The sequence below is a fragment of the Peromyscus californicus genome, unplaced genomic scaffold, assembly GCF_007827085.1.
Source record: "Peromyscus californicus insignis strain IS unplaced genomic scaffold, ASM782708v3 Scaffold_22__1_contigs__length_63687245, whole genome shotgun sequence".
Lineage (NCBI taxonomy): Eukaryota > Metazoa > Chordata > Mammalia > Rodentia > Cricetidae > Peromyscus > Peromyscus californicus.
Window position 1 is genome coordinate 20,025,534 of NW_026294525.1, and position 27,056 is coordinate 20,052,589.

Genomic DNA, 27,056 nt, shown 5'->3' on the forward strand with positions numbered 1-27,056 from the left:
CATTTCAAACTTTTATGTTATGGTACTCTGTTTAGTAATCTTTTACATTAGTGTGGTAATTGTTTTGAGACACCACACACTATCTCTATACACAAAAGTGACTTTAATAAAAGTATGTGATGTGACTATATCACCAGCCAGACTGTTTCCCCATCTCTCTCCCTCTCCTGAGCCACTTCATTATTTGAAACAACACTCTTGAGATTAGGATAACTAGAAAGCATGTCACATGTCTCGCACTTTCAATTAAAAGCTCGAAATAATTAAGTTTAACTTGTGATAGGCTGAAAGCGAGGCCTCTTGCAACAAGTGATCCATGTAAAGGAAAAAGTCTTGAAGGAAATTAAATGGGTATTTGATGACAAAAATTGCAAAAAATAATTATTTCTGTAAACACAAGAACTCTAAGAAAGAGAAGAAACTTCATTGCTGATACAGAAATCTGACAGATCAAACCAACCACATTTTCATAAGCCAAACCCTAATGCAGAGCAATGTCCTGACTCACTTCTCCTCTATAAAGGTTGAGACATGGAGTTTGAAGCTTGCAGAGCGGTTTGTTCATGAAGCTTAAGGGAAAAAGGGAATCCTTATAACACAAAGGTGCAAATGGAAGTAGCAGATGATGGAGAAGAAACTGTAAAGATTTATCAAGGAAAAAATGTAACTAAGATTATTGATGGGGTGGGAATGCCAAGCAGTGTAGACTAAACAGACTTCTGGTGGAGAACATGCCATTTAGGACTTTCATAGCTAAAGAGAAATCAGTGAGTAGCTTCAAAGTTTAATTACAGGAGACTTTCTTTTCAGGACAATAATTCAGCTGGTGACTTTAGGTTGGAGTTAAATATTCATTCATTGCTCAAAGTCCTATGGCACTTAAGAATTGTATTAAAAGCCTGGATGGCAGATTATCTGCTTACTAAATATACTGACTATTTTAAGCTTAATATTTTAAGTATATTGTTAAGATATATTGCTCAGAAATGTAAATAATATATATCTATAGATAGATGATCGATCGATAGACAGACAGATAAATATAGTGTGCTGAGACTGATATACTTTTTATGCCTGCCAACACACCATCAGGCTTTCAGCCCATAGAGGAATCATTTTGACTTTTAAATTTTATTATTTAAGTAATATATTGGGGTGCTGGTGTATAATCTGCTCTTGTATAAGACCCGAATTCAGTTATGAGCACCCATGTTGGGCAGCTCAGAGTTTTGCCTTGTTCTGATGGAGTGGCAGTTTCTTTCTTTGCCACCCTGAATTTATTCCTTATTTTGATAAAGTTCTATGGCCACCTCAACCTCTACCAGCCACCAACCTGAGTCAGCAGCCATCAGCTTCAAAGAAAATCCTACATCAGGAAAAAGATGATGTGCTGAAAATTCAGATGGACACTAGCATTTTTTAGCACTAATTTTTTTTTTTTTTCGAGACAGGGTTTCTCTGTGTAGCTTTGCGCCTTTCCTGGAACTCAATCTGTAGCTCAGGCTGGCCCGGAACTCACAGAGATCCGCCTGCCTCTGCCTCCAGAGTGCTGGGATTAAAGGCGTGCGCCACCACCGCCAGGCACTAAAATATTTTTAAATTTTCATATTTATACTTTCTTTAGACATATTATTGTATTCTTACTGAAACCACAGCATAAAATAAATATAACTTTTTATGTACATAGGGAAAGCAGAAAATTTATGGGACACTATTGCAATATTTACCTTATTGTGAAAGGCTGGATCTAAATGTAGATTAGACATGATACAATATAACTATATTGTTTCAAAACAAGTTAGTTGAGCTATATGCAAACTAGGGATTCACTGGTAAGATCTGGGTGTGCCAGTAAGTTGACTCTCCTGTGTTTACTCTCATTAGATTACTTACCCTCTACTAGGTATTAGGACTCAGTATTTTCATGAACAGTTTGTTGCTCAGTAGGGGACTTCCACAAAGCCAAATAACAAGAGAACCTTTTTTTCCCTCTCCTGGAATTAGCTTTGGTGATTACAAAATTGAAAGAAAAAACAAACAAACAACCTCCCCCCAAAAACAAAACATTACCTTACAGAGAAAAATTTCCAAGGATATACAAAGCACTTGTTAAACACACTACTGAAACATTCAGAAGGAAGAATTTTGTGTCTGCTGAATGTAGAATTCTCCCTTCTGAAAAGAGACTGGGAAGGCAGCTTCAGCACAGCACGTATAATTTCTCTTACACTGTTTAAACATTTAAAGCCTTAGCATTTTTCTTGGCCAGAATAAATTCCACTTGGACCTTATTATTAGCTTACTCTGCGATGCCTCTGGAGACATCTTCTCTGCATTTCGTTTTTGTTTGTTTTTTGTTAAATCAAATTCTTTTGGTTCAGTAGTTTTATCCCTAACTTGTAGATTTGTTCGGGTATTATAACTGCTCAATATCGTGAATTTAGTTTTACATAAGTGTCTGCCTTTTTATTAAAACCACAACTCACACCATCCCGCCCGCTCTGGGGAGGAGCCCCGCCCCCTCCTTTGGACCTAAACGTAGATTAGACATGATACAATATACCTGGATTGTTTCGAAACAAGGTAGTTGAGCTATATGCAAACTGGGGATTCACTAGTAAGAGCTGGGCGTGCCAGCAAGTTGACTCTCCTGTGTTTACTCTCATTAAGTTACCCCGCCCATCCTACAATTGCTAATGCCCCGGGAGGTCGGTGGGGAAAAAGAGATGGGACCAACCATCGCGAGACTTCAACGGTCTTCTCACGGGGGCTTCAGGGGCGGCGCTTGCGCAGAAGCGCCTTTTGAAGCCAGCGTGGGAGAAAGGGGCGGGGCGTCCCGGGGCGTCCTGCGCATTCGCCGGGACCCGACGCCTGTCAGCTGTGGCGCTGTGGTTTCCGGCCTGGGCGCCCCGCTCCGCCCATCGCGCCGCGCGGCGCGTGCGCAGCTCCGTCAGGTGTGTGTGTGTGTGTGTGTGTGTGTGTGTGTGTGTGTGTGTGTGAGTGTGTGTATGTGTGTGTGTGTGTGTGTATGTGTGTTCGGCGAATGTCGGCCTGGGGTGGTCCGCAGCGTGTGAGGAAGGCCCGGCCTGGTGACGGGCGCTTGGGTACCGGCTGAGGTAGGCCGTGGTGGCTGTGGAGTCAGAGGTTAGAGGCCGCGGAAGGAAGTCGGCTCTGGGCCACCGGGAAATAGCCAAGGCTCCGGCGGAGCTCCGGGGTCGGCCCTGCCAGTTCCCCCCGCGGCGACTTAGCTCCCGCCCGGGGCGTGGGCCGCGCCCGGCCCCTCGTGGGACGGGGTGCTTGCCGCCCCCGCCCGCGCGCGGAGGCCCTGTCGCGCGCCAGCCCCGGGAGCTGGGGCAGGGGGATGACTTGAGGGGGACCCTCCTGTGCCTGCAGGACGTGCCCCAGGGGCTCGTGGCGCCTGGGACTGCAGGTGGCTGAAAGGGAGGCCGAGACGTGGAAGTTAGGCTGGCCGGTTCTCGGTTGCCCTCGGCGACAGACCGATGGCATTCGCTTTCCAAGCCACCGTGGCTTCTGGGGCGCATTGTGCGTTTTGGCTCTGCCGTAGCCCTAGGTTTCATGAATGAAGATGTGGATTTATGGTTAAGGGACCCCGTCTGAGGTCCAGTATTGGACATTAAACACTGGCCGTTTAAACTTGGTGCCTTTTAATCCAAATGGTCTGAATTTATCATGCGAAGTCTTTTTTTTTTTTTCCTTTTTCTACTACGTGTTCTTCTGTCTTTGCGCCTGTATTTGCCCACGTCCCATGGGCAAATTTGTTCCCACTTCATTCTTGTCTAAGCTGCCCCTCTTATTCTTTTTAATCTGTTAATCCATAAAAACATTGTGTGTATTAGGATTTTTCTCCCTTTTTTTTTTCTCTTTAAGAAAGGCATTTCTAAGGGATTTTAAACTATATAAGGGTCGATCGAAGTTGAATGCTTTGGGATTGTAAAGCACGTTGGAATTTATTCAGCAGTGGCCTGAGTTTAAATCAACTGACACATGAGACAGGCTTTTGTTTCCAGCTTTGTGAGAGGTTTGTCTTACTAGTTTTCACTGGCCAAGTGTAGTTTTATAATTTGTTTCCTTTTGTACAATTGATTCTCTTAACTAAATGTTGTCCACTGAAGATGAGTGAAACTGTTACAGGCTGTTTGATACATGAGATCATGGTTAAGGTGTTCCTCACCTGTTAGTTTTCTCCTTGAGGCAACCAAATACCAGAGAAGGAAAAAACTACAGGGTGTTGAGGGAACAGTCCATCCTGATGGGGAAGACACAGCGAGGGTGAGAATGTTGCTTGGTGGCCGCAGGGTGGTGAGGTTGCTTCCTCACATCTGGGTAGGTAAGAAAACAGACAGGACAGGAAATGAGGCTGGTCCTCCATGCTCAGCAACCAACATTGCACTCCCTAGCCTAGGCCCCATCTAAAGTTTCCAGAATCCCCCAAAACAGGGATCCACCAGCCAGGGATCAGTTCTAAGTCTGTGGGAGCTTTTACAGCCAAACCATAGGAGCTATTACTTGACTTAAGTTTTTTTCAAAATTTACCCTTCCTTTTCTATATATCTTTCTGAAGATTTCACATTATATAACAGATTTCATGTTGAGTTTAAGGGCTGCTAGGGAATGTGCTTAATGTCACAGGTTATTGTTAAGATGAAGAATTGGATTAGGTCTCGGGAAATGATATTTTCACTGTGAATGGAAGTCATAGTCTTGTTTGTGAGATTCCTAGAAAATATCCAGGAGAGGAGTGAGGCCCTACCCAAGGTGCACATTCAGGCTGCAAGCATGAATATTGCAGTGTTACTGTTTTTGTTTGAAAATATTTCTTCATAAAAGATACATTATCTCTATGTTGGTAACCTTCATAGCAAATGTATGTTGTTAATTGTGCTGGAATTTGGATTTGCATTAACCAGACTCCAGTGTGTTTGGTGTTCTTTTCCAGTCTTTCTGTCCTGCCTCATGTCCACTATTCCATTTGTCATTTAGAATTCACATTCACTGACCAAGAAAGTGTAAAGATGAGCAGCCGAAGGAAACGTGCTCCCCCAGTGAAGGTGGATGAGGAAAGGCAGCAGCAGCTTCATTGGAACATGCATGAAGACCTGAGGAATGAACCGCTCCCCTTGACTGTTGAGGAACAGCCCTGCTCGGGTGCAGACTCGTCTTCTGATTGCATCCTCATAGATGATGACCCTCCTGAAGATGCGATTCACAGAGATAAGAAGAGGCGGTCAGAGGCTGTGGGCACCTCAGAATCCACTGAAAAAGAGACCCCTTTGTCTGTCAAGTTGAATGTTACCATTTCTCCCTATCATGGCGATCATTCTTGGAAAGCGTTGCTGGGAGATTTTGCTCTTCAGCTTCTCCATGAAGAGAGTTCAGTTGAACATTTTTCTGAAAGGAGTTTTACATTGATGAGTTCAGAGTCAAGCAATCAGTTCCTGATCTATGTCCATTCAGAATATAAAGATGAAGAAAAACAAGAAAGTGTGCTTAAAGAATCGACTGATATTTATGGCAAGGGTCTTCGAGTGGAATCGTCCTTCAGTAGCAACATGTTACAGGATTTGGCCTGGCTGCAGAAGAAAAGAGGAATAAAACTTTATCAGAGACCTGAAGGAAATCATACAATCAAGGTACTCAGTTTCTGTGGTGTCTTGTAAGGTTCTACATCGAAGTTAACTTAGAAAGTCTCAAGACCCAGCAATAAGCTTCTTATTATTGTCTCAAAGAATACTTTATATGGGGCTTTAAGTAACAGCAAGACTGTGTCTTCCTGCCAATCATTTCTAGCACTTTCCTGAGGGGATTCCCCTGAGTTTTACTTCCTGCCTCTGTGCTCAGTTACTTGCTTTGGTTCTCACCATCTTGACCTTGTATTTTCAAATCTTTGTCTACATTGTTTCAGAAATGGTGTGATAGGAGTTGGTTTCCTGATTGTAGAACTGAAGTGTAGCCTTCCTGCTCTGACATACACATTTCTGTTACGTGTCCCTGACTCTTACCCTTTGTCACTGTGCTTTTTCCTCTGGCTCCAGAAATTCCGAATTAATTTGTTTTCCACACAGATGCTGTCTTTCTGTCTGTGCTTTTCTCGCTTCCCTCTGCCTAGGTTATTTCTTCCCCTCCTCTACTAACTCTGTCGTTTTCTGGTAGTCTGTGCAGAAAGACTCTCATGCATGGAGAACTTCTCTTAAGCCCCAACCCAGAATATCTGATACATAGTTTGGTTTTGATTTGGTTTGGTTTTTGTTGTTTGTTTTTCTATCTTTCTTTCTTTCTTTTTTTTCCTACTTGAACTGCATGTACATCTTAGATCCTTCTTGCTTGCTAAACTGTGAGGTCTTTATCTTTACTGCCTATTTAAAGTGCCTGGTACCTAACATTTGTAATTCATTTCAAGATGTGCATTCAGTAAGTTGTGTAAATATATGAGAATCACTCAAATGTTCTGCTATCAACTTTTTTTCTATATGAACTGTAAACCATACCCATTCTTTCATGATAGATTTTTCTGAAGTCAGGTGAGATAATGTAAGTAGGTATACTCTGTAAAGAGATTATATGCCTTATGCTAAAGGCTGAAAGAAAAATTTAAGATGTTGCTTCATCTTTGTGTCACATTTCTTAAATTAAAAGCAATTGTATTGGTAGGTCTAATTATTATTTCTGGAGAGATCAGGTGTGTTCAGGGTGGAATGGCCATAGACTTACTTAAAAATAACCTAAAGAATAGAGAACATTTGGAAGCATTATACAGAAGTTAACTTTCCCTGGACAGTGAAACTCATAACCATGCAGTTCCTTGTCTACTCATTTTTGAGAACCAGTATTTTGCAGAGTGATAACAGGAATGTAAGAATTCATGGCTGGTGTGTCTGTATTCTACCCTCAAAATCAAATCTTTATCTCTTCCACTTTCCATGACCTTGATTTTTATAAAAATGTAAATATTTATCTGTCGCTACCATGATAAGCCATCCCCAGGTGAACAAAAGGCAAACGCATGCAGTCCTGAAATGTAACTCACTTGTTACACTGTGATGTTCCTGGATTCTTATATTTCAGCAGAAGACATGAAGTTCAGTTGTTAGGGAGTTTGGCCCCAGGATAGTTGGAGAAATGAAGAAAAAGAATTGTCTGCTGTTACAAACCTTAAAAATTAAACTATTTAGGCTGCTTCATATAGACTTTGCATTTTAAAAAAGGAGAACATTTGAATCTAAACAAAACTTATATTCCTAAATTTCTTTTAGTCCTAAATATCATTGCCTGTACTCAGATCCGAGTATTTCAGCTCTTAAGATTCATGAGCTGCATTGTTTTACTTAACATTAGTCAAGGTCTCTTTTCTTCCACCTTTTATTTCATATTTGATCTGATGATAAGGATTCCCAAACTTAACCACAAAAGACTGATCATGTGTGTTTAGTTTTCTAGGAAATGCTTCCTTGTAATGAGCTTCACTGATTATTCAAGTGTTCGTTAGGTTTAGAAATGGTGACATGGTCAGTTGAATTGAGGTTTTCATAACATTCTCCTGTGTTTTGTCCCCGTTAAGGAAGTCTTTTTGTTTTCGTTTTTCTTTTTTTTTTTTTTTTTTTTTTGGTTTTTCGAGACAGGGTTTCTCTGTGTAGCTTTGCGCCTTTTCCTGGAACTCACTTTGTAGCCCAGGCTGGCCTCGAACTCACAGAGATCCGCCTGGCTCTGCCTCCCGAGTGCTGGGATTAAAGGCGTGCGCCACCACCGCCCGGCTTGTTTTCGTTTTTCTAATAAATAATGCATCATAGACATTTACAGATTGAATTTATGAAATTAAATCTCGTGCCTATGGTGTAGACATTGTTAAAGCCTTTAAAAATAGTGAATCTAGCAGGGCGGTGGTGGCACACGCCTTTAATCCCAGCACTTGGGAGGCAGAGGCAGGCGGATCTCTGTGCGTTCGAGGCCAGCCTGGACTACAGAGGGAGATCCAGGAAAGGCACAAAGCTACACAGAGAAACCCTGTCTCGAAAAACCAAATAATAATAATAATAATAATAATAATAATAATAATAATAATAATAATAATGAATGTAGCTAGAGTTTTCCTGCCTGGCCCACAGTCAGGACAAATCTCTCTCACCTGCCAGTCCCACAGCGCTCAAACCCAACCAAGTAAACACAGAGACTTATATTGGTTACAAACTGTATGGCCGTGGCAGGCTTCTTGCTAACTGTTCTTACAGCTTAAATTAATCCATTTCCATTAATCTATACCTTGCCACATGGCTCGTGGCTTACCGGCATCTTCACATGCTGTTTCTCATCATGGCGGCTGGCAGTGTCTCTCTCACTCAGTCTTCCACTTACCAGCTTTATTCTCCTCCTTGTCCCACCTATACTTCCTGCCTAGCCAATGGCCAATCAGTGTTTTATTTATTGACTAATCAGCAACACATTTGCCATACAGAACATCCCACAGCAAATGAATCTGGAGACTGGAGAAATGGTTCAATGGTTAAGAGCACTAGCTGCTCTTGCAGAGGACCCAGGTTGGGTTCCCAGCACCCACATGCCAGCTAACAGCCATCTGTAACTCCTGTCCCCAGGGATTCACTGTCCTCTCTTGGCCTCCAGGGGTACTGTACATGTGGTGCATAAACATACATGCAGACAAAACACCCATATACATTTTTTTAAAAATCTCAAAGTTCTGTTTTTTAGAAATAGTGACTCTTAAAGGGTTTTCTTGTGTCCAAATGAAGAATAATATATTCTTAGTAAAACTTTAATTCTTTTTAGGTTGGAATTTATATCTTGGAAGCCGGCCTAGCAAGACTAGACTTTATGAGTGATGCAAGTTCAAGAATGAAAAAGTTCAATCAGCTCATGAAGAGAGTGATGGAAAAGTTACATAATTTTATTATTCCAGGTAATTATTACAGTGAACTTTAAAATTGCATTTTGGGATTGTCAATTTTTCCTCAGCTTGTACACATAACATATTGTTTGTTCTTTGGTCTTTCTTGTGGGGGCCTGCCACCCAGCTCCCTAATAAATTACACACAGAAGCTTATTATTACTTTTGAATGCCTGGCCTTAGCTTGGCTTAGTTTCTAACCAACTTTCCTTAACTTATCCCATCTACCTTTTGCCTCTAGGCTTTTCCTTTTTCTATTCCTGTATACCTTTCTTTGTTTCTTACTCCGTGGCTTGCTGTGTAGCTGAGTGGCTAGCCCCTGGAGTCCTCCTGCTTCTCTGGCTCCTAGATCTCCTCACTCCTCCATCTTTTTCTTCCCCCCAGTTTTCTCTTTCTATATATCCTCTCTGCCTGCCAGCCCCATCTATTCAGTTCTTTATTAGATCACCAGGTGTTTTAGACAGGCACAGTAACACAGCTTCAGAGTTAAATACAACATAAACAAAAGTATTACACCTTAAAATAATCTAATACATAACAACTTGAAAAATAAATAATAAATATGAAGGAACTTAAATGATCTTCATACACTACTGTATAACAAAATCTTATCTGGAATGCCCTCACTAATATGATTTGTTTTTTCACTGTACTTGCTTAGCATTGTGCCCAGCATTCAAGAAATGTTTGCAAAATCAGTATACAAAGTCAAAAGGCAGTCAGAACACATCTGAACTAGTCGGATCCCTTCTTTTCTTCCTTCCTTCTCTGCAAAATTCCATAGTAGCCAGAGATTGTTGCTGGCCTTTATCAACCTCACTTTTGCAGTCTAATAGAGAATCTCAGGAGGCAGGTTTCCATAGTAGATGACTCTGTTGTTTGTTGGTGGGACAGGGAATCCTTATTTAGAACTGCAGCTAAGGACCTGTGAATATCAGAGACTGTAGCTCAGTGATAGAGAGAAACAGACGCAGAAAGCACTGCTGGTCCAGTACTGTGCCACTGGTAGACACGGGACTGGCTGGGTGCACCCAGCTGTGCTGCTGGAGAAACAGCTTGGAGTCGCCAAGTTATGGTGGAGAACTTAGTGTGTCTGGTATTTCGGTGCAGTTTTTAGGATATCCTATCTCCCTGTTCCTTTCCTTTGTTTTCTTTTTTTCCTTTATGTGCTAGGTGTCAAACCTACAACTGCACACATGGCTAAGCAGGTGCTATATTTCTGAGCTGTAGCTCTGGCCCTATAGAATATTTTCATTTTAGACTGTTGTGGAAATCTGGTTTTGAACATAGTGGGTAAATTGAAGCCTTAACTCATTCTTTCAAAACTTCACAATACTAATAATAGTAAGTTATTTTGCAAGTTAGAGAGTTACAGGGAAGAAAATACCTTGTTTCAGAATTAGAAATGCATCAAATACATCTAGAATTTTTTTAGTTGAAAGAATTTTAGCCAGCTATGGTGGAATACACCTAAACTACCAGTGCTCGGGAAGGAAAACTTCAAGCTTAGATATCAGTACTTGATTACATTTATTATTTTGTGGTAATGATATGAAACAAATGCATAACTAAACACTGTGGTTGTGGAAATCCTATATGATATTTTGTATTGAAAATAACTTGTAGATTATTCCATATACTCTTTGTAATTGATCATATTAGGTTATGTTCTATAAAACCATGTAGTTGTTTCATGTGCTCTTTGAGAACAATTTGGAAATAAAAATGGTTCATTTCTTCACATTGAAAGAATAATGCAAGTGTGTTTAGGGTTTTTACTTTGTTCAAGGTACAGTGTGAGTCTTCTACTGGACAGTTGTGTTCATCTGGTGAAATGTGACAGCTGGATACACATTAATGGTTTCAACATATTTCTTCAGTAGCTGCTGCTGCTACCAAAGGCCCACTTTTTCATCTTAGCCTGAAAAATTAATGAGAACCCTTGCTTTAATAAGCATAAAAAATAAGGATTTTTTTATGTTAAGGTATAAAAGTGAAATAAGTTAATTTATAAATCACAGGTGAAAATACTTATAGTTACTAAATACTTACAAGAACAGAGCATGTCAGTTTCTCTGAGGAGCTGTGACAAGTACATATAGGAGATTGAGAAAGGAGATAGATTACAACACATAGTTAAAGCCAAAGCATAAAATAGCACATGAACACCAAGAACAACACTGATACCATGCATCATTTGAACTATTTTAAAGAAAGCGTAGGTAGATATTTTGGGGGAGGGGTTTCTAGTCACAGAACACACAAAGCAGGACTATGGAGATAATGGGTGCTTGGGAGTTTCCTGCAATAAGGACTAGTGGTTAGAAGGCCTTGTAACACATGCACCTAAATTCCTAGCCCTCAGAAGACTGAGACATGAGGATTTTGGATATGAGGCTAATCCAGAGAGTACTATGAAATGTTGTCTAAAACAGTGGGAGGGGATGGGTTTAAATAGAAAAATATTACTTGTGGCTTACAATGCAGATCCTGTTATGAGTACCTTTGTTGGATATACAGATGTGCCAGAAGAAGATGAGGATGATTCAGATAGTGAGCCAGAGGGCCAGGACATTGATGAGCTCTATCACTTTGTGAAGCAAACACACCAGCAAGAAACACAGTCAGTCCAAGTGGATGTCCAACATCCTGCACTGATCCCAGTACTGAGACCTTACCAGAGAGAGGCAGTCAACTGGATGCTACAACAAGAGCATTTCAGAAGCGTTCCTGCTGGTGGCAAGTATAAGATGTTTAAAGAAGGGCTCGTTGATTGGAGGCAACATGTTGAAGATAGTCAGTGGTGGGGCATGTGCTAGGGTAATGGCACGTAATCATACTGAAAAGAGTATAGTTTTCTAAGAAGTCTTTTGAAATAGAAATCTAGAAAAATATGTGACTTTCCTTATTTGTATAAATTTAAAATGTTTTTTCCTTCAGCCTTAATGGGAATGGATGAAAAGTAGGAAATAAATTTAAATCATGGTCCCTACATGTAATCTCATTTTGGGAGGTAGTAGCAAGAAGATGAGAAATTCAAGTCATTCCAGGCCACAATGTGAATTTCAGGCCAGCCATTCTGGGCTGTGTGCCATGCTATCTCAAAAAAAAAAAAAAAAGAAGAAAAAAGTCACAACTTGTCAACAAGGGTTGCTTTTAGAACTTGATTAGTTATGAGTAAGAATCTTCCTAACTTGACAATAAATGTTAGTAACAGCAGATTTGCAAGTGTGACCAATTTTCCTAGTTTATATTTTTTTGGTTGCCCCACAAAAGAAATAAAACCAAGAGATTTATTGGAAGGGTGTGCTCTAGTAATATTTTTGTTTGTTTGCTTTAAGACAGGGTTTTTGTGTAGCCCCTGGCTGTCCTAGAACTCACTGTTTAGACCTGGCTAGCCTTAAACTCTAATGAGAATTCATGTTTCTGCCTCCTGAGCACTGGGCTTAAAAGTGCACACCACCATAGAAGCACTGTTTTTAAGTGAGTAGACAGATTTTGAGATTTTTACACAATTCTTTAAAATGAGTTATTAACTAGTTCTACTTCTTCCTGTAGAGATTTACTCAGTTAGTAGCAGATGATATTACTTATTTATCCCAAGTATTCCAGCAACCTATTTTTTTTTTTATGTTTTCATTTTGGACAGTATCAGCTGATAGGCAATATTATTTCTCCTTACTCCTGATCCTTTCAAATATCAGTAAATTTGTCTTCTTCCAAAATTACTTTCCTTGTCTCTATTTTCCTGTCTCCTACATTCTCATTCATTCATAGTCTTTCAATCTCGCATCCTGCCCTGAAACAAACGTTCAACTCTGGAGTTGGATGCTCTTGGTCAAGTTTCATAATCTGTATGTTTCACTGCCCATCTCTCATTCAGTATTTTCCTCTCAGTTATTTGTTTGGGAAATTGTTAGTCCCACAAAGGTCGTATTACTTTTTCTCTAAAATGAAATAATTTTCTTTAGATACATAACTACAGAAAGGTATAATTTACACACAACAAAATGCTTTGAAATTAAAGCTTAAGTTTGATGCATTTAACAATCTATATCCTTAGAGTCAACAAACAGTTTTTGTCAGCCCTCTACCACAGCGACAGAGTATCTGAAAATCATCTCCAGGGTTGAGAGAATCACAGAGTGAGAGGTTTCAGTGCAAGAGTGACTGGCCTCATTGCTTTGGACCTGAGGAGAGATTAGATATTTACAGGGAAGAAAATACCTTGTTTCAGAATTAGAAGAATGCAATCAAATACATCTAGAATTTTTTTTAATTATAAGAATTTTAGCCAGTTTTGGTGAAGTATACCTGAGTGGCCAGTGCTTAGAAAGGAAAGCTTCAAGTTTACATATCAGTACTTGATTATATAGTTATTGAGTTGTAATGGTACAAAATAAGTGCACAATTACACACTGTGGTTGTGAAAATCCTGTATGATATTTTGTACTGAAAATATAAATTATTCAGTACAGTCTTAGCCATTGAGCATATTAGGTGTGTTCACAATGTTTGCGTCATTACAGTGACATGTGGCTGAAGAGTTCTTCATCTCTTTGTAGCCTGGAAGCAAAGAACATGTTATGAAGGGACCAGGACTAGATACATTCCCCAAGGACAGTCCCAGTCAGGACCGACTGACTCCCTTTAACTGGGTCTTATCGCTAAAGTTTCTGCTAGTTCCAAGTAAGCCCTCAAATTAATGAACCTGCTAATAAACTAGTCCATTTATGAAGGTAGCGCTGTGATATCCAGTCACTTCCCCTAGGCCCCCACCTCCAAGCATTGCTTCAGTGGCAACAATAAGAGTGTTCAACTTAAGAGTCATCGGAGAACAAATCAGATCAAAACCATAACACCATATAACAGAACTAGACCCATGCCAAAGTAAATACTAGCTCTATATGGTTCTTGAGAGTTGAAAAATGGAAATTTGCTGTGAGTTTACAATACACACTGGATTTCATGTAGTACTATAAAAAGCAAACAATGTAAAACCCTTTAATTTTTATATTGGTTACATATTAAATAATATTTTAGTTATCAGGGTAAAGTAGACTGTTGAAATTATTTCACTTGTTTCTTATTTTATGATAAGAACTGCAAATTAAAGGTTATATATGGGACTCATTATAGTTTGTACAGTAGTACTGGTGCAGAAAATTCCACTGCCTTAAGACATTTGCTTATGGCTCAGCCAGCTCTGGTTCTAACCCTTCAAGAGGGAGCCATTGCCACCATCACTTGGCCTGTTTGGGAAAAATGAACCATTTACATATGCACACAGTTTGAGCAAAGATTTCATTTTTTTATATGACATTTTTGAGGTGTGTCTATACTTCGCATATCAGGAACTCATTTTTTTATCTATAGACTAGATTTTCTAAATTAAATCTCCATGTGACACGTAGCCGTGTCTCTGCTCTTTGTGGTTTTCTCTGAATTGCATTTTTCCATTTATAAATACTGTATGTTTTCCTATGTCATCTTTACTTCCTTAGAATTTAGTTTCATTTCATTGATGGATAGAGACTGATTTCCTATTTGGTAAATTAAAAGATTAAAGAGAAAGACCAAAGAAGGTTGAGATAAAGGCATTACTTAAATATTACAGTTTGAGCTTTCTTTTTCCTAAGTGAAGTGAATCTTTGTTTTCACTCTCTGCTCCATATGGCAGGTTGGTTACAGTTTAGATAAATCTTGGAGCTAAGTAGCATAGGTCTATTGAGTTATTTTAAAGTTACCTGTGATCCTCCTGCTTCCACTTCCTGTAGCAAATCTGACTGGCATGAGCCACCACAATCCTGCTAAATGATAAGCCACCCAACATGGAACTTGAACACCATGACCCTGAAATTAAGAGTCACGTGGTCTTCCAGCTGAGCTAGCTGGGCTTCCCTAACCCAGAATCTTTCTGAATTGTGCAAATGAAAAATTAGTTTTCTCCAGCAGTGTTTCACTAGGTATACAAACCATTCTTACTGGCAAGCCCCATGCCTAGCAGTAGGTGATAAATACAAAATGAACTCTGACATTTTTGGAGCTTCTTTGTGTCATAATGCATATAATGCTGCTGTCAAGCTCCGCCCCCCCCATTACAGGTCCTTTTCATATATATTATGGTTTCTGGTTTTGTGCTTTTATGGAATTTCTGTGTGTACAAAGTGCAAGCATGTGTATGTGTGTCTAAATGTGCTTATTGTACTTTTTCTTTGACTCTTCTTCTGTTTGTTTTCATCTAATTTTTGTTATTTTTATTTTTTTTTTAGATGTTTGTATTATAATGAGAGAAAGAAAGGGTATAGATCTGGGTTGGTGGGAAAGAGCTGGAAGGAGTTTGGGGAGGGGAAATCTAAATCAATATATTGTATGAGAAAAAAAATTTATTGTCAGCAAGCAAGAAAGAAAGAAGTTGCCTACTTCTTAGGTGCTTTGTTAAAGGTAACCAACCCTTCAGGTTGAGTTGGTGCTGTGTGCTAGTTTTCCTAGTGACCCTCAGCAGTTTATTGTGCTTCCCTTTTCTGTGTTATTACTTGCTTATATGGATGTGTACCAAAGCAAAGGAAGCTGGCAAAGAGTAGTAGAAGAATATTTTTAAAAAAGAACTGGAGAGAACCCTATGTGCTAAGTGAGAGGCAAATATGTAGCTTTTCCTGAGTGAGCTTTTCAAGGACATGGGTCTCCTGAGTCAGCATCCCATACCATTCTGTTTGTTTTATTTTAGTGTCAGTATGTGGCAGAAAACAAAACAAAACAAAACCTCTTATGTGGTTATACTTTATTTTAGACAACTCCCTGCACTTCTTGTGGCGAGAAATTGTTACACCTGATGGTTTGAAACTCTACTATAATCCATATACAGGCTGGTAAGGCAAATCTTATTTGCTGATTTTTAAAATATATGCAGTAAAATCTATGAGATTTTTAGCACATATTCATGGTCTTGAGGAATGCTAAATTACTGTGTATTTCTGTAGCTAGGATAGACTCAGAAATAAAAGCCCTTGTCATTTTTCATGCTAGACAAAAGCTGCTGAGTTATCAAGACTGACAAAATCTTGTCATGGCTGGACATGGTGAGCCATGTGCTTTAATCCCAGCACCTGGGGAGGCATGGGCAGGCAAATCTTTGAGTTGGAGGCCAGTTTGGTCTACATAGAGAGTTCCAGGCCAGCCAGGGCAATATAGTGAAACTCTTATCTCCAAGAGGGAAAGAATAAAGGAGAGAGGATATTTATATCTCAGGTACTAATGTTATTTTGTTTATAAAAGGCCAACTTTTACAATTTTCATTAAATTTATCAGTTTATAGATTAAAGAAAAATAAGATTCTTTAATCGTAATAAATAAATCAGTATTTATTGTCTTCTGTATTTTTTAGTCACATGTCCATAAGGACCTAAAAGGAAAAAGTGCTTCCTTCTAAAATGTATAAAATGACATATATGTATTTATTCTGTGGCTAGGGAAGGAGAGGTGCTATGGCGTACCTGTGAAGGAAGAGGACAGCTTGCAGGAGACTCTTCTTTCCTTTCATGTTTGTCATAAGGCTTGGTGGCAAGCACCTTCTCCTGCTGAGCCATGTTGCCAGCCTGCATAACATTTCTCTTTAATTATAGAATAGACAAAATGTTCATTATGTACTACACCATTCTTATTTCTGCACTTAGTTGTCTGCTAGATTATTGTTATTATTTCACTCCTGTTACCTATGATTAGTAATTTGAATTGTTGTCTCCTAAATGAAGTTTCAATAAACTTTAAGTTTTATGCATTTCTTCTGTTCTCTTTGGGAATACTAATAAAGGACAGCATAACTTTTATTTAAATTCTTGGACTGTCTTTTCTCTTAGCATCATTCGTGATTTCCCACATGCTGGACCACAGTTGCTTGGTGGAATCTTAGCAGATGAGATGGGTCTCGGAAAGACAGTGGAAGTTCTGGCTCTGATTCTGACGCATACTCGACAAGACGTCAAACAAGATGGTCTCACTCTTCCTGAGGTACAAAGAAATACTGCAGTGCTTCAGAGAACGGGAACATGGGGTGTCAAGAGACCTTACAGTGAACATTGACCATTTACTTGGCCCTCAAGTCAACCCCTTCTGTGCATTATATGGCAATGGCTTGTGTTCATGTTTGATTACCTTCAAGTGACTACAGAGAATGGGACGTTGACTTCCTAGCAGGTTTTTCTTGAGTGATGTAGACCAATTAACAGAATATGTAGTAAGTTACCAGTCTCCCAACTAGTTAGCAAAGAACTGTTTTATAATACGTCCTACTGGTACTTCAGATATCTTGTCAACACTATAAGGTCCATATTGCCACTGAATATTTTAAGAACTGTCTATTTAATTACAAACCTCAGATTCTGATAAGTAGAAATTATTGGTTGACTGATAGCTTAATAGTAATAGATTGTTAGATAGATTTTATATAAATACATGAATTTTAGAGTTTACAAAAAATAACTTCCTATATCTCCCAGTAGTGAAACCTGAAGCCAGCACATTAAGCCCTGCTGACTTTAGCCCACTAATCAAAGGTAGAACCACTTAAGAACCTTCAGGAACCACAGGCCCACAATCTTAGTATGTATGTAATCTATTGGAAAGTCCACATATACAAAATAAACCTTAGAGATTTCAATAGTAAATATATTTTTATAAATTTAAATATATATATATTTACATATATATGATGGGGGCAGGTCTGGAGAGATGACTCAGCAGTTAGGAACTCTGAGCTCTGGCTGTTCTTCTAGAGGACCTAGGTTGGATTTCCAGCACCCACAACTGAGCAACTAAGCAACTGTCTCTAACTCTAGCTCCAGGTGATGCCCATCCCTCTTCTGGCCTTTGCAGATACTGCATGCATGTTGTGCACAGACATATATACAAGCAAAGTACCATTACACATAAAAACAAAAGCAAGTCTTTAAAAAAGACACTGAAGTATTAATAACTTCTTTCTGAGATGTTAAGCTCACTTGGTAGCCCAGGCTGGCCTCGAACTCAGAAAAAGGCGCCAAGCTACACAGAGAAACCCTGTCTCAAAAAAAAAAAAGAACACAGAGATGTTAAGCTCATTACCTATTTTATTTCCAAATTAATGTTTATTATTATAAATATGTCAATTCTATTTTAAAATGTGTCTTTAAGTTTCTTTCAGAAATTCCCTATGTTTAGTTAAATAGTATACACAAATTAAAAAAAGGCTAGTTGCAAGCTCCAAATTAAAAAAAAGTTTATATAATGAATGACATTTACTTATCTCCTTTTATAGTTGTATGTGACTATTTTCCATTTCTTTAATAGAAGGGTTAATTATAATACTCAAAATATTGAATACCAAATATTTCAACTACCAAATGTCATGTATTTCAGGGGAAAGTGGTGAATTATTTCATCCCATCTCACTGTCCCAAAGGAAAAGTAAAAAATAGAGATATCCAGGATACAGAATATGAACCAAAAGAAAAAGTGCACTGCCCCCGTAAGTGTGGTTTCTTCAAGTAGCGTCTTTCAAATGATTTTTACTGCACTCTGTACTGTCTCAGAAAGGTTTAATCATCATGACTGGTTTTTATTTAAATTGTTTGTAATTAACATAAGAGCATGGTTACAAGTTACATTAACAAAAATAGAGAGTTGCTCCCAGTACTACTAGTTCAGTCTGTTATACTTAAGTTTCTTCAATTTTGTTTATTTTCAGGTGTAGCTACTACGATTTCTATTAACAGATTAATTTTCCTTAGCAATGGTAGCATAGAATATACTAGGACATTCAGGAGATTTTGCTTTATAATTTGAATGGTTGTTGTTTTGTCAAACAAATTAGCCTGAATAATTATTTGCTAAATTATTTCTATTACAGTAATTTTTTTCTTAATTCAAGGTCAATTTTTATTACATATTGTTTGGAATGGTACTAGAGTGCGTTACATCTTTTATTTATTTTCTTTTTTTTTTTTTTTTTTTTTTTTTTTTGGTTTTTCGAGACAGGGTTTCTCTGTGTAGCTTTGCGCCTTTCCTGGAACTCACTTGGTAGCCCAGGCTGGCCTCGAACTCACAGAGATCCGACTGCCTCTGCCTCCCGAGTGCTGGGATTAAAGGCATGCGCCACCACCGCCCGGCTATTTATTTTCTTAACCTAGTCCCTAATGCAGATTGACATTTTATTTTAGTTATTTTGAGTAATTAGCATATCCTTTTGTTTATCCCCTTGTACATTTAGCTACACGTGTGATGATCCTAACAGCTGTGAAAGAAATGAATGGGAAAAAAGGAGTTTCTATTCTTTCTATCTATAAGTATGTCAGCTCCATATACAAATACGATGTTCAGCGGAACCGGAGTCTTTTGAAGCGGATGCTAAAATGTTTAATCTTTGAAGGTCTTGTGAAACAGATCAAAGGCCATGGTTTCTCTGGGACTTTTACACTGGGGAAGAATTACAAGGAAGAAGATATATGTGATAAAACAAAGAAGCAGGTAACAGCATTTATTAAGTAAATATACTTGTAAAAGGATTTTTCTTTGGGCCACCAGCTCACAAAAAAATGATATAGAGACTTATTATTAATTATGAAAGCTCAGCATATAGCTTAGGCTTTTCCCACTATCTCTTATAACTTAACCCATTTCTATTCATCTATTTGTTGCCACATGACTCGTGGCTTTTACCTCTCCTCCTGCATATCTGATCCATCTGCATCTGGCTGGTGACTCCTTTCTTCTTCCCAGAGCTCTCTCTGTCCAGAAGCCCTGCCTATACCTCCTGCCTAGCTGTTGGCTTTTAAGCTTTATTTTAAAACCAATCACAGTGACACATCTTTAACACAGTGTAAAGGAATATTCCACAACATTTCTCCCTTTTTGTCTAAATAAAAAAGAAAGATTTTAACTCTAACACACTAAAACTATATACATTAACAATTAGCAGGTAAGAATTACATTTACAATGTTCGATCTGTTTGTATTTGGCAAATTTAGAGAAAATATTTCATTATCTATCCTCTCTTGATGAGTCCAAAGTGTTATACCTAAACCATTTTCTATCATAACTTGTATTACAATCTTAAAACTATCTTTTTAGACCTCAAAACATTCTTTACATAAACAATTTAAGCTTTATGGGTCTCTCAAACTTAAAAACTTTACATCTTTTATGTAAGTTTCTTTTCTGAATTTGGTAACAAGGAAAACTGTAAAACTATAACAGTCTAGTCTTCAATCTCCATCAGAGACCCAAGAAGGATAAAATATTACCTGAGTAAACAGGAAGTGCAAAGTAAACAACTTCTAAAACTAAGAAATGATAGACATCAGGCTGTCTGGACAGTCACCTCAACGTTCCTCTGTAACATTGAAGCATCCATCTTCAGCCTGTGGGCCTAAAATATCTTGACATTTTCTGTGAAGCAGGATTTTTGAAGGACTGTCCTACCATGTCTTGGTAAACCTTGGCAATCACTTTCTTTTGTGTCCTGCTTGTCCAATTTGGCCAACATACTGTCAGCAGTCAAAGCAAGAGCAGTTTCTTGCCCAAATGGCTGGCTTTTGTCACAAAGAAAGCAAACTCCATATGGAGGTTCTTTGATGCCCATCATCTCTTTTTGAAGTAAATTGGTACTGCCAGCAGCAGACAGGTCTCACTGTCATGAAAAGCCTATGTTATTAAAACACTTTAAATAGCATATTCTTTAGATCTTTGAAGTGTTTGAAGATCACCTATCTATCTAAAATGTATCTCTATGTCTTGAAAACATACCTAACATGACTATAAGTTTGATAGTTTTAGATGACTAACCATTAACCTGTATTTCTTTATTATCCTAAATAGCTTTCATGGACTAAAACTTTATATTTTTAAATGAGCTGTGTAGGTATAATACTTTAAACAAAAATAGAAACATATATACAGTATAATAAAAATAGCTTTAAATTTGTATCAATATACTAAAATCCATACCAATACAAAATATTTGAGACTAGTGGTTGTTTAAACGACTCAACAGTCCATCCTTTTATACCATCATTTCTATACTATATCCCCCTTTTTCTCTTCAGAAAGAGATCCCTAAATCTAACTTCCTTTGTTTAGTTTTATTGTTTTGACAGTGACCAATAACAACTTGTAACCAACTCCCCTAAATGGAGTCAAACACCCATAACCCAAAACCACCCACCCCACCTTTTGCCATACAGAATAAATAGGTAGATCATACCTTGACACTAAAGCTTTCAAAGTTTGCAGACAAAAATCAAAAACAAGTAAGGAAAAATATTATCCCAGTGACTTATGTTTTCTACTTTCTGAATGTAAATGTCATAAAAGTAGTAACTGTTTTAGTTACATTTGAATCCAGAGAAATGTGGTTTACTCATTAAAAATACTCAATAGGATGAACTCTAAAATTAGTTGTTTTTATATGCCTTAGAGTTGAAGATAACTTGTCTATTGTTATGATACTGTCTGCAATTACAAACTTGGCTCCCAGCTTTAGCAATGTTAATGCCTCAAATTTATATATACCTATTTATATATATTTCAAGTCTCTTTATATAAAATTAGTGTTCCCAATGCCATCATCCTATAAAACTTTTTATATTTTGTTATAAAACTGTTTTCATTGGGCCAGTAATTTCAATTTGCTTTTAGAAATATAATCACAATACATGTAAACATTATCAAGGAACGACTACTGACAACAAATCAAATTATGAAAGCCTTTTTTTTGGAGACACACATACACACACACACACACACACACACACACACACACACACACACACACACACACACTCCCTCTTCATCTTTTGGAACAGGTAATGTTCACCTTGTGCCCAAGCAACATGAAAGACTGCAGCGAGCTGTGCTTTTGTAATCCCTCTGCCACACGGGGAAATCTCCAACCAGTGCCATTGTTTCTGTGGTAATAGCCTGGCTCTTCTATTTGCCCTTAGGTCTGACACCTCTTTCCCAGAGCTGTTCCTATCACCTACCTGTTTGTCACACCCCACTTGTGTTCCGTGCCCTTTGTAGGCATTTCTATAGCTCACTTTTGCTTTGACTATTCAGAGAGCTGTTGAGACAGATACCAAATGTACTTCTTTTTTATACCCTAGTATCTAAGACAATGCCTGACCCAGAACTGACATTCAAACCATGATGGCAGGAGGCACACATGGAAAGGGCAAAGATAGGAGTTTGTTTACTGATTGCAGTAAATAGTAGATTAACTTCCACGGTTTTTGTACTTGATGACTTGGTATTGTATGTACTCTAAATGTCTGTTATTTGATTGATTTAAGCAGACTTTAAATCATAAATCATTAAGAACAATGGGGTAATCTTCCTTTATCTTTCTGATCTGTATCTCAAAACAAAACTCTACAGGGATGAAGTAGAGCCTTTGCTTTTCTGAGGATTACGGAGAGAGGTCTTTCAGAGAGTAAATTAGAGAACATTTGTCAGGAACAATTCTCTTTGGGTAAAGACTGTTGAATTTGTAAATATATAAAGTTTAGAGTTTATTTTCCAAGTTACAACTTTTTTGACACATGTTAATTAAACAATTCTTTTTCATAGGTGGTGGGGAGTCCAAGGAAAATTCAGAAGGAGTTAAGGAAATCAGTGAACAAGGACACAGATTCTGAATACCTGCCATCAAATACTTCTGATGATGATGATGATCCTTATTATTATTACTATAAGGCCAGAAAAAGCCGTAGTAAATTGAAGAAAAAACCTGTGTTACTCACTAAGAAGGAAAAGAGACAACCTATCAGTCCAGATTCCCAGATTCACTCTCCAGCTGTTGGTGACGCTGCAAGTGCTGATGCTAATGTCTCAGAAAGTGCACCTGCCTCTGAGGACAAGAGAAACCAAGAAGCAGAAGACCTTGCTGGCTCTCCAAAGCCCGCTGATGAGGAATTGGCACATTCTAACACTGTGAGTCCCTGTGAGACCTCTGATTACCGCTTTGAGTGCATATGTGGTGAATTTGACCAGATTGGCCGAAAGCCGAGAGTTCAGTGTCTGAAGTGTCACCTGTGGCAACATGCGAAGTGTGTGAATTACGAGGAGAAGAATCTGAAGGTTAAGCCTTTTTACTGCCCCCACTGCCTGGTTGCAATGGAGCCAGTGTCAACAAGAGCAACGCTGATCATCTCTCCAAGTTCCATTTGCCATCAGTGGGTGGATGAAATCAACCGGCATGTGAGATCATCATCTCTTCGAGTTTTGGTAGGCACTGAACTAAAAGAGGGATAGAAACATGTAAATGTGTGCTTCTTCATGATAGTTTTCATTGTGCTTTTAATTTGTTTGCATTTATTTTTAATATTGTTTATTATTTTATTTATTTGGAGGGAGAGTTGGGGCAGGATTTCATATAGCCCAGGATAGCTTCAAGGATGACATTGAACTCTGATCCTCTACTTCTCAAGTGCTAGTATTACAGGCATGTGTACCTAGTTCTGATTATGTATTATTTGTCAAGGTTTTCTATAATAAATGTTGGTTCTGATTATTTCCCAGGTATATCAAGGAGTGAAGAAAGATGGCTTCTTACAGCCTCATTTTTTGGCAGAACAAGATATAGTTATCATTACCTATGATGTCCTTCGTTCAGAACTAAACTATGTTGATATCCCACATAGCAATAGTGAGGATGGGCGTCGCCTGAGGAACCAGAAGCGCTATATGGCTATTCCCAGCCCCCTGGTAGCGGTGGAGTGGTGGAGAATCTGTCTTGATGAAGCTCAGATGGTTGAATGTCCTACAGTAAAAGTAAGAATCTCCACAACATCCTTTGAGTGCTGATGAAGGAATAACATGAATAGTTCAGTAGTTGAAATTTAGTTAACCCACACTAGTGATATTGTTTGAACATTTTTTGCTAAACATTCTTATGTTAAGAACTACATAATCCTTTGAAATTAACTCTAATTCTTTGAATGATACTTCTGTATGGAATACTTGGAGACTTGGTTGTCAATGTGTGTATGACACAGTTCAAAGCAAACTATGTTTAGGAACTTCTAAATCATTTAAGCTAACCTGAAGGCTTATCGTATGTTCTTAGTAGCCTTAATCCAAGGTTGACTTTGGCAGATGGCTTCAGAAAATAAACTTTATGGTATAGAATTTTATTACATCTATCTCTGTGTGTATGTGTATCTTAGGTCTTCTTCTGTGACTCTCTACACTATTGTTTAAGATGGTCTCTCTAGACCTAGAACTTGCTGATTTAGCTAGACTGGCTGGCTGCCAGCCCCAGGGATCCTCCTACCCTTTTTCCCAGTGCTCGGATTCAACCGCTATGCACGTTGCTTCCTTCTTCAGTGCTGGGGATCCAACCTAAGGTCCCAGATTGTAGCAAGTACTTTACTGACTGAGCTATCTCCCCAGTGCCATATTATTTATCTTTATTCTGTCTCCAGTGACCTGTCTATAACCTGAACTGAATTGATGAATGATATTTCATCATACAGAAGCTTACCTCTATAGGAAGGAGTGATGAAGGGGGTGTTTTCATTCAGGATATCTTTTCCTTCTCTGCATTCTTGAACTATCCCTACATCTCGGCTCGCAGTGAGCTCCTACTAATGAGAACCACTGTGTTGGGTACTGGCTTATTAAGTATGACATTCAACAGTGAGTGTGATAACTATTAAATAAAAGCAGATGTACCTTAATGGAAATGCAGCTGTTAGTGGCTGTTTTCATGAGGAAATGTATGACTGATTTCTGTGTTTTATTTGATACTTTTCTTTCATTAGGCTGCAGAAATGGCCCAGCGTTTGAGTGGGATTAATCGGTGGTGCATCAGTGGCACTCCAGTGCAGAGAGGATTGGAGGGTAATACAGACTTTCCACAGTCACCAGACTTAAAGAGCTTACTTGTTTGGGGGCAAATACAGCAATGCTTAATTTTTGTCAAAATCTTTATTTATTTAAGTATATATGTACTTAAAGTTTGCTCCTAATAATTTAAAGCATTTGTCTTTGTAAATGGAATTTGGGTGATATCTTCAGATACATGAGGACAAATACATAGTGAGCATTCCCATTGCTTTACATTGGCCAAATATTGTACCCCTTCCACAGTATAGCTACAGGTCTCAAGTCAACCTGAATTCCAAAGAAGAAGATTTAGAACCTGAGAAGAAAGGAAAGCATGAAACAGAAAATCAAACTTCATAGGAAGGGATGCTGAGGAGAATGATGGCCAAGTTGAGATTTGCAGTGCTGTGAAGTGACTAGGAGAGGAAAGGAGTCTCTGTAATAGAGGAACCAGGCAGTTGAAGGTGATGTGGTGGCAGGAGCCCTCAAAAGAATGCCAGTATGACAGAAGTACAGAGAAACCATGTGCATGCCGGGACTGAATAGACAGGTATAGAAAAAGCCAAAAGGGACCTTTTAGACCACAGTACAGTATTTTTGTTATTCTCTTAGGAAAAATTGGGATCTCTCAGAAGAATTTAGACAAAATGATTTATGCTCATCTTGTAGATTAATTTATATTTCAAAAGATGACTCATTGTAACATGGGAAATGATTTAGCAGAGAACAGAGTACATACTAGGATATCAGCTGATTGGCTCCAAAGATTGATGGAGGCAAGCGATGTGAGCATTATGGATCTGGACTAGGGTTATCTTAGAAAAACAGAAAAGTGGATGAGGCAAGTTAACAAGATGTGTTGGGTTGATACGTTGCTAACTCATACATTTCTCTGTAAATAATACTAGAGGAAAAACATCTTTGGGTAAGAAGATTGTTAATTTGTCTTAGGCAGATATAAATTTTAGGTTTTTAAAACCTCAGTTAAGTAGAGCATAAATAGTTGGACTGATGTGATCTGAACTATAAATCGGTGATTCCTACAGATAAGCATATGTTACTAATGCCCATGTGCTATCAGAGTCACTTAATTCAGCTACATAGCAAGGCCCTGTCTAAAAAATAAGTAATTTCAACCTAAAATGTCAGTCATCTTCAAAGGATGTTCTAGATAGTTGTGGTTTTTACATTTTTATTAGTTCCTTTTAGTCTTATAACCATGTGTCTTGATCATATTCGAATACCTGCCTCCCCGAATTCTTCCCCAGTTCACTCACCAGACCAGTTTGTGCTGCCCAAATATTTTGGGATGTGTGGTCTTCCACTAGAGAGTGGCTGACTTACCAGTAGCTGTATTAAAGAAAACTCTCTCCCTTTCCCAGAACCTAACAGTTGCCAATATTAGGGTGGAACTTCCCTCTCCATGTTGGGAACTTCATCTGGCTTGGAATTATGGAATTTTAAAAATAATTCTTACTCCTTTTGAAGAGACCATACACTGTATTTTTTTCAACTAATGATACATAAAAGCATAAAGAAAATTATACTCAGAGCTGAAGAAATGGCTCAGTGGTTAAGAGTAGTGATTCACTAAATAAGTTTTGTGTTTAATTTCATTATTGTCTTAGGCTAGTTCCCTAGAAATTTAATTAGTAGATCATTAGGAATGTTAGGTCAGAGTATATTCTCTGCATCGCATGAGATTACATCATACTTTTTCTTCATATTTTTCTCAAAGTCTTACTTTGATATATGCATCTTAGCAAATCTACTAAAGAAGTTTTCACTGCCAGGCTTTTGGGTTAAGTGTAAGCTTTGTGTGGTAGTGTTACATTTTAAGTATCTCAGGAATTAGAGCAGAACCTGGAGCACAGTAAATTCTCAGAAGTGTAAATTGATCTGGAATTAAATGTTCAGATTCAAGAGGCTACAAGATGCATTCTACTTTCTGACAAGTTCTGTGTGTGCTTTGTGGGTCTGTGGGTGATCTTATGCAGAAGAGCAATAAAGAAATCCAGAAATAATTGTCCCTGGTGTCCTGTGGCTTTCCCTTTGCAGATCTTTTTGGGCTGGTGGTCTTTCTTGGGATTGAACCTTACTGTGTCAAACACTGGTGGATTCGACTTCTCTATCGCCCATACTGCAAGAAGAATCCTCAGCATCTCTACAGTTTTATTGCCAAGATACTGTGGAGGTCTGCAAAGAAAGATGTCATTGACCAAGTCAGTGTGCCAACCTTTTACTTACTAAGGATATTACAAGGAAACAAAGCTGGGGTGA

General features: G+C 38.4%; 1 protein-coding gene across 12 annotated transcripts in view; it reads left to right on the plus strand.

Moving 5' to 3' along the window:
- The first annotated feature begins 2,837 nt into the window (after positions 1–2,837).
- The window catches only part of LOC128118422 (F-box only protein 30), a 135,419-nt gene continuing 111,200 nt past the window's right edge, over positions 2,838–27,056 (plus strand). For 7 of the 12 annotated variants that reach the window (XR_008221209.1, XM_052751027.1, XM_052751028.1 and 4 more), the window contains exons 1-12: positions 2,975–3,116; positions 5,002–5,651; positions 8,800–8,929; positions 11,438–11,656; positions 15,708–15,786; positions 16,774–16,924; positions 18,311–18,419; positions 19,161–19,417; positions 22,518–23,174; positions 23,469–23,720; positions 24,713–24,791; positions 26,835–26,998. Coding sequence is in view for 11 of the 12 variants with exons in the window: in XM_052751027.1 (XP_052606987.1) it covers positions 5,034–5,651; positions 8,800–8,929; positions 11,438–11,656; positions 15,708–15,786; positions 16,774–16,924; positions 18,311–18,419; positions 19,161–19,417; positions 22,518–23,174; positions 23,469–23,720; positions 24,713–24,791; positions 26,835–26,998 (2,715 nt within the window). In the remaining variant the exon portion in view is untranslated. The other 5 variants (XM_052751019.1, XM_052751022.1, XM_052751020.1 and 2 more) reach the window with 4 other exon arrangements.